General features: G+C 30.7%; 1 protein-coding gene across 1 annotated transcript; it reads left to right on the forward strand.

Moving 5' to 3' along the window:
• The first annotated feature begins 4,045 nt into the window (after positions 1 to 4,045).
• LOC114319485 (two-on-two hemoglobin-3) lies at positions 4,046 to 9,136 on the forward strand. Its single transcript, XM_028266510.2, has 4 exons — positions 4,046 to 4,360; positions 4,859 to 4,989; positions 8,655 to 8,799; positions 8,893 to 9,136. The coding sequence occupies exons 1-4, from the start codon at positions 4,224 to 4,226 to the stop codon at positions 8,987 to 8,989; spliced, it is 510 nt and encodes a 169-aa protein (XP_028122311.2). The 5' UTR covers positions 4,046 to 4,223; the 3' UTR covers positions 8,990 to 9,136.
• Positions 9,137 to 11,863: the final 2,727 nt, after the last annotated feature.

The raw sequence follows: 11,863 nt of genomic DNA on the forward strand, positions 1-11,863 counted from the left end.
ATTAATCCTTTATTTAATTTTTTATTGACCAAAAATATTAGTCAACATTCAAAAATTAAAGTCTAAAATTAGATGAATTTTTTATTTTGCCATTTTTTTTAAGGGTGAAATATTAATAAATTTCAAAATATAATATTATGAACTGTTTAATATATATATATTTTTTCTTAAGAACCTAAATGTCACATTAAAGTGAAAATTACACAAAAATGTAATCACTTATATGCTTGGATATAATTTTTGAAGGATAAAAGTAGGTTTCTCCAAATGTGAAATTATACAGTTGGACAAACCATACTATAAAGGTTTTGGATTTTCTCTCATTCTAGAACAAATCCCACATTACTAATAAAAATGTAACATTCTAATGTAACACATAAAAAAAATTTTAGTGTATTTTTTTAAAACGTAATACTCAAATCAATATAATTCCAAACGTAACATTCTAATGTAATACACACAAAAACATTAAAAAATTTCTTAGTATATTTTTTCCAAACTTAATAACGTAACATTCCCCAAAAAAATTCCTTAGTGTATTTTTCCCACGTAATATTTCCATATAACACACAAAAAAATTTCTTAGTGTACATTTCCTAAATGTAACACTTCAATCATTGTAATTCCAAAAGTAACACTCCAATTTAACATGCACAAAAATACTAAAAAATTCTATAGTATATTTTTTTCAAAGGTAACACTCACATTTTGAAATTATACATTTGTCTAAGAAAATTTTGTACTACTCATTTTGGAATGGTCTGAAGAATTCCATATCCTTTTGGAATGGTTTGAAAAATCACACATTCTTTTTTTAGAGCATTACATTGCAGTGTTACATTTAGAAAAAGTACACTAGATGGTTTTTTTTGTGTGTTACATTGAATTGTTACACTAAAGAGTTTTTTTTGAGTATTATATTGAAGTGTTAAATTTAGAAAAACTATACTAAGGAGTTTTTTTCGAAATGTTATGTTGGAGTTGTAAAACCCAAGTTGTGTGTAGGATTATTTTATTTGATAGATTAGTAATTAAATTAATTTATGTGGGTCATTTATTAATATCAAAGAATTAGTTATGAGATGGCATTATATTTCCTATTACTTAGATGGGTAATTTTGTAACTTTGTGAAATTAGGTTAATATGCCCACCTATTGTGGCTTTAAGTCTTGGAAAACAAACAAAGCAGAGGCTATGAATTGCTCCATAGGCGGCTAGGGTTTGAGAAGGTAAAAGAAAAAAGAAAAGAAAAAGAGAAGAGAGGTTCAAGTGAGGCTACAATAGGGATTAAAGACAGCACGTTGGTGATTTTTGGGACACCCATTGGTTAAGGTAAAATCTGTCTTTACTGTTAATTATTACAAAAATGCTAGAGGTCCCAAAAATTCTACCAAAAGTTTTACCAAATGTCTCACATGGGTGTGGGACCCACATGGGACCCACATTGTGTAGGTCCCACACCCATGTGAGACATTTGGTAAAAATTTTAGTAGAATATTTGGGGTCTCTAGCATTGCTCTAATTATTAAGTTTATGTTGAGGAATTTAACAATCAATGCATTAAGGAGATTTAGAAGATCTATAGGTGCCTACTTAGGTTTTGAGAATTGGGTGCAATGTGTAAGTGTAACTTTGGATGGGTAATAGAAACAATGGAGTTTTGTATCATGGGTAAAGGTGTGTTTGGCTATAAAGTTGGGTTGAATGGTTTGATCTCTTGGATATTAAAGTAATACATTAATCTAATATAATGGTGCTTTTGTGGGTGTTTGTAACATGTAAAAAATATTAATTTATTTGAAGTTTTATTTATTAGGTTTGTGTGATTGAAGTGGTGAAATTGGGTGTTTGGAGTTGGTGTTGGAGTGTTATTTCTAAGGGTTTGAGGTAAGTAACCCTCTATCACTGTTGGTTCATTTTTATTCCTATCGAATCGTTTAAAATCATAAATATTTATTTATATCCTTCATGTTCTCTTAAAATAAAATATGGGTCAAGTATAAAACAACATCGAATATTATTATGAAAATTATTTGAATATTTGATGAAACTATTTTGAAAATTGTACTAAACATTTATTCTGAAAATATCGAATGTTTTATTTGCAAGTTGTGTATTGTTTGAATTTTGAATATCACTCTAGTCTGACTATGATTTGGACCCTAGCCAATGGGGGTTATTTATTGGCACAGAAACTAGTTTCTTTTGGGACTTTACCACCGGTCTATGTGTGGTTCTGGGCCTTGTCACGGGCTAAGTGACCGTAGTCACCAAGGCTTGGGTTTTATGAATTGCATCATTGAACCATTTGAATATCGAACCATCAATTTTGAACAGCGAAATTTCATCGAATTACCTCATTGTCTTTTCAATTAAAATGTATTGCTACACTGTTTATTTTCAACTACGAAACCATCTTACAAAATAATTGTTCATTTATTGAATGGTAGCAAAAAATATATTTATTGGTTATCGACTATTTTTTTTGTATACTTGATCCAGCTAATAGTGATGGTTGGTTATTTACTGGGCTGTCTAGCTTACCCTTATTTTATTTTTCAGATTCTGAGGAGTAGAGCTGTGCAGGGTTTTTACTTGTGGGAGTGCCGAGAGTAGGACTATGATTTAAGTATTTGGATCATTATTATTATTATTATTTTTATTAGTGGACTTGGTGGACAATTTCATATGATAAGAATTATCTATTTGTATGGTTTTTAGCATTATGATATTTAAGGATTTAATTTGAGTATTTTACATTGTTGGTTATGTGTTGAATTCTTAGCCTTGCATGCTCACTTAAATGAGTGTGCGGCGTTGTCACGGAGCTTGGGGCGTGACAGGAGTATTACAGTTTAAAATTATAGATTTACTCAAAGCTTACTAAGGAGTTTTTTTACTTCGTTTGAAATGTTTAAAAAATCCTACATCTATTTGGAATGTTTGAAAAATACATATTTCAAGTAATTTTTATACTCATTTTGAATTTTTTTCAAATAAAAAGACTTTTATATAAAAATTCATCCTAAATTTGATTCCTATAAATTGTGTATCTTGGATTTCTAGTACAAAAGAAAGAAAAAAAAGAAAAGAAAACATAATAGAAATAAAGGTATAACCGTAAATCTAATTTTCAAATAATATATTAAGTCTACATTTCCAAAATTAATAAGATTAATTAGTCTATAAGAAAATCTTTAGAATTAAACGGATCATAATTTCTCAAGATGAGATTAATAGGTAAATTTTCCTTATTTTAAATTTATTAACATTAATATACACAAAAGTATAATTATGACAATTGATATTTTTAAAAAAGATGAAAGGATTAATATTTTAAAATGTAATAATTATACTACCAAAAAAAATTTAAATTTTTCAAAAAATAAAAACTAATATTTGGGACAAAAAAATTATTATTTTGTCATAAAATCAAAACTATACTTTCAGAAATAAATCACAAATAAATTTTTTTTTTTTTTTTGTGTGTTTGTGTGTTTTTTTTCCCTGATAACTTTGGGATTAGCCCATGAAGACAAAAAGAGATTATTTCAATAAGATAATTATAAACATTTTATTTTTTTTCAATCATCAAATTAATTAAAAAAAAAGTCAATTATGATTCAAAATATAATTTTTTATTTAAATTAAAATATTCAAATAATAAAAAAGTCAGATTAAAAAAATTGATTCCAAACAAAAACTAATTTTTAAATTGACTCCAAACAAAAACTAATTTTTTTATTTTATTTTCTCCCTTTGATATTGTGTCTGAATGGTTGATTTAAAACAACAATGATTCATCCCCCTTTTCTCCCCACCCCTTTGACCCCCTCTCTCTCTCTCATTGGTTAGATTTTCTTTTTCTTTTTCTTTTTTTTCCTGCTCCTCCAATCACCACCCGTCACGTGGCAAAGGGGTGAGGGGTGACCCCAAAAGGGGTCCCAAGCGTTATTCGATTTAAAAAGAGATTCACAAGAAAAAATAAAAATAAAAATAAAAATAAAATATGAATAAAATAGATTTATATTTAATATAATTTTATTCTTTTTTTTTTTTCATTTTCCTTCTCAAATTTCTTTTTAAATATATCAACCAAACACAACTTTAATTACCAAACAGTGTAAAACATTGATCAGCTCTCTCTTCCACTGCTGTACAAACACTCATCGATCATCATCATCTTCTTCTTCATCGAGAGAGAGAGAGAGAGAGAGAGAGAATGCAGTCTCTGCAGGATAAGGCGTCAGAGTGGAGTGGAGTGGACCGAAACGATGCATTCGCCATAGACAACACCAATCTCTTTGAAAAGCTCGGCCTTCCGACCTTCATCGATCTCTCCACCAATTTCTATACCAGGTCCACCTCCTCCTCCTCCTTTTCCACTATTATTACATTATTCCCTTATTGTATGTTTTGATTTTATCACAAAAGTACGGATAACAAAATGTGCAAAACCCAAGTACTAGAAAAATTAAAACAATTTTTTTGATCTTTCAATTTATGTTTTGTTTGTTGCTAGAACCACACACACACAAAAAAGAAAAAAGAAAAAAAGAAAAGAAATTAAAAAATGAAATCATTTGTCGTTTTGGACCCAAGTGAAGAAACATATTGGATTCATATTTTCCTTAGTTTTTTCTCTGCCGCCAAACAGAGCTATTGGGATTGTCTTTTTTGGAGCCAAAAAAGAAAAAAAAATCACAACTTGTTTTGACGCTTGCACATAATTTTCTTGGCTTCCAAACAGGCGATGATTCATTTTAGTAGTGTATATCCGATTGGGTGTAGTTTAAGCTGAATCTGAAGGTTTTTTTATTTTTATTTTTTTATTCTGTGTTTTGAAATGGAGATTAGGGTTTATGATGATGAGGAAGAGTGGTTTCGGTCAATTTTTGCAAATTCGAGGAAAGAAGACGCAATTCAGAATCAATACGAGTTCTTTGTGCAGAGAATGGGAGGGCCTCCTCTGTATTCTCAGAGAAAGGGTAACAAATTCATTTTTATTTCCTAATGTAGCTTTTTGTTTTTTGTTTTTTGCTTTTGTTTTTTTGTTTTGGTGGTGGGGAAATTACAAAAAAAAAAAAAAAAAAAGAAGAAGAAGAAGAAGAAGAAGAAGAAAGAAAGTGTTTGACCCTAATGAGTTTTTCATTTTGTTAATTTAAATCATAATCTTTTGATTTATTTTCAATCTAAATTATAGGTACATTTTCGTTAAGTAAAACTGACCGAAAATATCATTTTAGTTCATAAACCTGATGTAGATGTATAAAAAATGTCTAAAATATCATTTTCTGTTGAATTTAGTGATTAAAATACTTTTTTCGGTTAGTTTCAGTTAACGGAAACATGCAGATGTTTTAGATTGAAAACAAGTTAAAAGATTAGAGTTTAAATTGACAAAATTAAAAATTTAGGATTTATTTTGTTATAAGGATCAAACCATCAGTTTTTTTGGTTGTAATTTTCCCTTTTTTTTATTTTTTATTTTTAATATTATGTAATAGTTTTTTTTTCTTCTCTGTATTCCTTTTGCTTTTGCTGCAGTGTGATATGATTGTTGCTTTTGCAGTTTATCTGCACTCTGCAGTGAGATTATATAACTAAAGAAACCTGTACACAAAATAGATGAGCTCTTGCCATTACAAAAAATTGTGGGTGTTCACTATAGGTTGCTATTGCCAAGCAAGCATTTTATTTGCTCCCTAAAATTTGTTTGGTGCGAAATCCATCATACATTAGTAGAATTGGACGAACGATATATAAATGTTAACCTTTATTAGGATGATAATAATTGCATGGTTCAATTGATTCTTTCAACTACATGCATGCAAAATTTTACAATTGAAAATGAAATTCCTTGTAAGGTATATTTGTGGATCTACTAGTCAAATCATCAAACACTTGATGATCAATTCAACCAATCAACAAATCGATCAATAAAATGATCAAGCTATAGCTAGATTACACCAATTTGTAATTAATCAACCAAATTTAAACAATTAATAGAGACAAGCGTTTTAACGTTAATTGGAGAGGCTCCAATTGAGATTAAAAAGGAAAAATGAAAAAACCCCCACCTTCAAAATGAGCAATTGCAAGAGTTTCTTACAATCCTTGGTGAACCCTCACTTCATGGACTTAAGTCATTTTTGCTGAATCCACGTTCATTGCTCTCTCGAGATCGATACCTAGAGTACCGAATCCAAGACATGATCGCATCTCTGGTTCTTACCAAAGGTCTTCACAAATGCCTTTGGAATCCACCAAAGGACTTCACCATAGATAAGAAATGATGAGATGGAGGATTGAAGATAATCAATTCAGGCTCAGGCTCAGGCTCTAAGGCTCTTAGATCTCTAATAGAACTTCAAGCAATGTGTATTTCTCTCACTAGATGAGTTTTGAAACTGTTTTGCATTTCTAGAGAAAGAAACCAAGCTATTAGATTTGGAAATGATGTAGTTTCATGCTTTTATAACTAACTTTGCCAACATAGATCACCCGGGCAGTAAATCAAAGCTCTCAGTTTTTCAAACAGTTAAATGAGATCTAATCTAACGAGCATGTACACACCGCTGGGTATTCCGTTGTTTGAACTATATAGGCCTATCAACACTGCTCGGTTGCTCTTTTTTGCTTGCAACTTAAATCCATGAATTGGATTCGCACAACTAAATTCTTTCATGGATGCATACTAGTTACAACTCAAATAAAACAAGGTTACAACTGAAAAAGTGTTTGTCACATGGGATTGCCAAATTACATCAAGTAGAAACCAAAATTACAAAAAATAAAAGAAACATGGGCAGTACTGCGTAATATGAAGCAATATAAAAGAAGTCTTAAGAAACAAGGTAAACCCAGAATCCTAATTACACATTTCCTTCGTCCAATACATCAAGCTTTTATTTTTTATTTTATTTTGTCATGTTTGAAGTCTTCATACCTTGTTAAGAGTTTTTAAAATTTTTGAACCTCAAGTGTGGAACATGTGCTTGTTCTCAATCTAATTTGCTAAATTACAAATAATATTAGGAAATGCTTGTCTTCCAAATGTATCTCAATTGATTTTCTTTTTCCTTGGGATACTTGCACTCTGTTAGTGGTGTACCTTGGGATCAGTACCATTACTCTTACAAATCTTATCACGAAGGGCTGCTCTTCCCACCCTACTTCCTAGCTCTGTAATGGAATATTCACCTAGTTTTCCACATGTAGGTGTTTGAGATTCAATATCATATGTGTTCACTGCTGGCTTAGAAAAAATATGAGAGAGAGAGAGAGAGAGAGAGAGAGGGAGAGAGAGCTAAATCACTTATCAATGTTGAGAGATAAGGTTGTTTTACTTCAAGTTACTTTGAACAGTCCTAAAAGATTCAAAAGAATTGACTGTGTTGAGTGAGATGAATGTGTGATCTCTGTACTATATTTGTTTTACTGCATTATCACATTGCAGTATTAACTATGGAGTGTTCAGCGCGGTATTAGCATTCATATTTATTCTGGAATATGAAAAATGTTTTGACGTTAGAACTTAATAGGATAGAGTGTAATGAGGAGATAACCCTGATATTTCTTTCTTTTCATTTTGATATCTTCCTTGGTATGAACTCCTCTTTGTTAGTCAGAAAACATAAATTCTGTCGAGAGTTTTAACGAATCCTCGTATCAAAAATTCCTTCCATCTTGACATGGTTTAGTAGCATGTGTTTTTCTAGTTCATCTAGCATCCAAGGCATATTATTGCCATTAGGACAGTGTGTTCCAACACACCATCAACGATGCATCATAAAGTTCTATTTTCACCATCTCACTTCCTCTCTATTTCATTTTTAGAGCCAACTGTGTTTTCAAAATTTTCATCACTTTTATTTCAAAAAATTGAAAAAATATAAACTGAGAATAAACAAACGAAAAACGAAGAAATTGGTGCAGAACAATACCCCCTAGATCTAAGTCATTTCTATTTCCATTGGGTTCTATTTTTAAAAATTACATCATTGTCACCATCTAGTTTTATTTTCACCATCTCCCTGCACACAATGTCTGTAATCATGTCTAATATTTGTGAGAACACAGTATTAATCTCTACCATGGTATGTGTTGATCTTCAATAACAAGTGTCATTAGTTGCATTTCGGAGCCGTCAACTTCTATAGTATTTTATATTAGCGATCACAATTAATTGATTGCAAAAGCTAACGGACACCTTAATTGGAATAAATGCAAATTCTAGCAGATGAACTGTTCTAGGCTGATCAAAGTGTAGAAACGTTTTTGTAGAACTAGTACACTATATAATGCTGTATATTGATATTAATAAGAGTTTCTGAGGTGCTCTGTTCACTTGACTTTACCAAGACTTGAAACTGAAGTTCTTATTAGTGGGACTCTTGTCTTCTTGTTATTGTTCTTGTATTAATTTTGTGTAGACTCCTGTGTTGCTGGTCCAGTGCCCCTTCTTATGGTTTATTGCCCTCAATTTTTTGATGCAGTTTATTGATCAATTCTGAAATTATTAATAATAATAATAATAATAATAATAATAATAATAGAATTACATCTTTTGGACTTGAAACTTGCAATACCTTTTACCATTTTTTTTTTAAAATCTGGAAGGTGAAATTTCATTTATTTTATTTCGACGCAGGCCATCCTGCTCTGATTGGACGTCACCGCCCGTTTCCTGTCACTCATCAAGCTGCAGAGAGGTGGTTATATCACATGCAACAGGCATTGGACTGCATAGCAGATATTGACGCCGACTCAAAGATCAAAATGAACAACTTTTTTAGGTACATATTTTCATTCTTTGCTTCTTTGTCTCTACTAAACTATCTCTATTTGTTTAATATATATGACATTGTGTCCATTTTTTTGTTTTTCAGGCACACTGCATTCTTTCTTGTGGCTGGAAATGACTTGAAAAATCAAAACCAAGGAATTGCTTGTAAGCATGGCACAAGCAAACCAACTGCAGTGTAATTTCATGACACATGGTTTCACAATTCACTTCTTCATACGCCAAAAAACTGATAATTTATTTAGTTACTTTTGATGGTGTATGAGGAGGGTTGTAATAGATGCTTTTCATCAAATAAATCTTGAAAATTTGGATGATTTTTTTACAAAGTTTAGTCAAGTGTCCACAATCATTCTTTCGAGGGCCAGCTGAAACGTGCATGTACTTTCCGATAAATGAAGTTAAATCTAATATAGAAGATTATTATTAGTATATGAGTTGATGCCCTACCCACCCCTAGTACCACTTTTAGACCTGAATTTCACTCGGGAGGCTCCCGTGACTTGAACCCATGATAACTTAGCTCTTATACAATATGATACATGATATACGTTTGAGGTATGTGTAGAGCTAAATGGCAGAATTTGAGTTGGCATATAGTTGAGTAGTACAGTGTCCTCTTGAAGGAGAAGATGCGACTTGATGCGGGTTTGTACATCTTTGTGCATTTTTAGTTGTTGGGTTGCTTGGATGAAACTTTACATCTTAACTGATTAGATCTCCCGAGGGTAAGTGTATAAAGTATGCCTAGTTCAGTCTTCAAGATTATCAGCTCAAATTTTTACCACTGAACAAGAACAAGTAGCTCTCTTGTACAGTAAAATGTCACAGTCAAATCTGGGAAATAACTAGGAATTGCCTTACTATTACATATAATGCCTGGTAATGTGGGAAATAAGGGCGAGCTAGCTCCACTGTAATGAGCCTTGGAAAAAAAAGGATGAAACAGCATTATTCACTGCCATTCGTGGCAGTGATGATCCAAGACCTAGATCACATGGGATCCACACACAAATCAATGGTTTGAATGTGTTACGAAATAATTTTTGAGTATAGAGAGAGAGAGAGAGATTAGTACTGGTATAGGATGGGAGTTTATTTGGACTAGCGACAATACGCAAGCCTTTCCATTCTATAATCTATAATAGAGGAGGTAAATTAATCCCTACATTTATCAGATTGAGAATGTTTAGTAAGATTAAAGGTTAAAGTGGAAAAAAATAAATTTAATGGGCCAAAGTAAGAAAATAACCAAATTTAAAGGGGCAAAGTGTAATTTACTGTTAAAATATTCATAGATTCAATTTTCAAGAGGGTCTTACAAGGTTTTATAAGTGATATTTAAATACTAAAAAATTATAGGATTATTTACATGAAGGCCCTTTAAACTATTAAAAAGTAACATTTGACCAGTTAAATTATAAAAGTGTACGTAGGAACTCCCTAAACTGTTGAGAATTATCGCTTTGTCCCTTAATCTAAAAAGGCATATAAATGAATTTTTTAAACTATTGATGTATTTCACTTTAACCGTTCCATTAAGGGTTCCAATTGATACGTTTTTATAGTTTTCATGATCTATTTGTACGCTTTTATAGTTTATTAGGCAAAGTGATACTTTTCAATAGTTTAAGAGATTTATTTATATATTTTTATAATTTAAGGAGTCAAAGTGATATTTCTCAATAGTTTAGGGGAAGTTTGTGTAAATAATCCAAAATTATATTAAAATTTAACTATAAAGTCACACTAACAGTTATGAGTCATTTTATAAATTATGAAGACCTATTGATGATGTCCTTTGGTGGTATGGTTTCTCCCCGAGTCGAGGTATTTTTTTTGAGATTTAATCAAAACCTCCTCGTAATAAAATTTTAATGTATTAAGAGTAATCATAATTTTTTTTTTTGAAAATTTCAACAAATATCACTATTATCAAAATATTAAATTTTAAAATAATATAACTTTTGATGTAGGTGTCGGTTTTTAATAAAATTAATATTTTTAGAATTTTCTCATCATGATCTATCAAATAAGATACATGTTGACTATGAAATTCTTAAAAAAAAAAAATTATTACCGTTGAAATTGATGTAAATAGTAACAGTAACATGTTATTCTGTTTGACAGTAATATATTATTCTGTCTCACAGTATATTACTCTGTTTGACAATTACTCTATTTGACAGTAACATGTTACTATGATAATATTGTCTAAGAAAGAAAAAAAAAGAAGAAAGAAGATATTTTACTGTCTTTAGTCAATTATGTGTTTTCTCCTTAGAAGGTTTATGAAGAAAAAAAATTAGGCTGTCATTTTCATCAAATAAGAGTCCAATGAAATTTTTTTGATTGAGACCTCGTTTGGGAACATGTTTTTTTAGTCATTTTTTGATTTTTTTGGCTAAAATATGATGTAAAAAAAAATAGTATATTTAGGATGACTTTTTAATTTTTTACGAAAAGATATGCAAAAAATAGAGAGAAAAAAGAATCTTTAACATTTTAATATAGATTGTTAGTTTTTTTAATTTTTTTAATAACTTTTTAACTTTTAAATTAAAAGGTGATGTTACCAAACGAGACCTAAATTTTTCTATTTGAGAATTTGAATAAAGCTCTCTTATTATAAGTTTATAAGGGAGTGATTGAGACTTTCTTCAATCACCACCACATGTGGGGCTGGTGATGGAAGGATAAGAAAAAAAATAATAATAATAATAATAATAATTTGGCCAATGACAACAGGGAGGGTCATGGGTGCCTCCTCGGGGGGGGGGGGGGGGGGGGGGGGGACAAACAAGAAATGATTGTTAGTTCCGGTCCTTTAACATTTTGTAGAACAAATCCAGTCCAAAGTACCCCTATCAATAACGCTTTAGAAGATTCAGCGCCTTACACATAAATATTTTGATGGTCCTCTAGTGGAAGAAATCCCAATTAATGGTTACAAATTCTTTTTTCGTGGTGTAGCATTCACGCAATTTTGCTCTCGATGTACAAATATTATCTAATGCTAATGTGCTTGCCAACTTGTTAGTGTATGTGTGCATTGT

The sequence above is a fragment of the Camellia sinensis genome, chromosome 11 (assembly GCF_055761805.1).
Source record: "Camellia sinensis isolate YWXY chromosome 11, ASM5576180v1, whole genome shotgun sequence".
In the NCBI taxonomy this organism is placed as follows: domain Eukaryota; kingdom Viridiplantae; phylum Streptophyta; class Magnoliopsida; order Ericales; family Theaceae; genus Camellia; species Camellia sinensis.

Bases quoted from the DNA above. Each gene is read 5' to 3' on its own strand.
- LOC114319485 (XM_028266510.2), top strand. From the start codon at position 4,224: ATGCAGTCTCTGCAGGATAAGGCGTCAGAGTGGAGTGGAGTGGACCGA. The intron at 4,990-8,654 runs GTAACAAATTCA...ATTTCGACGCAG, and splicing joins TCTGTATTCTCAGAGAAAGG to GCCATCCTGCTCTGATTGGA. The intron at 8,800-8,892 runs GTACATATTTTC...TTTGTTTTTCAG, and splicing joins AAAATGAACAACTTTTTTAG to GCACACTGCATTCTTTCTTG.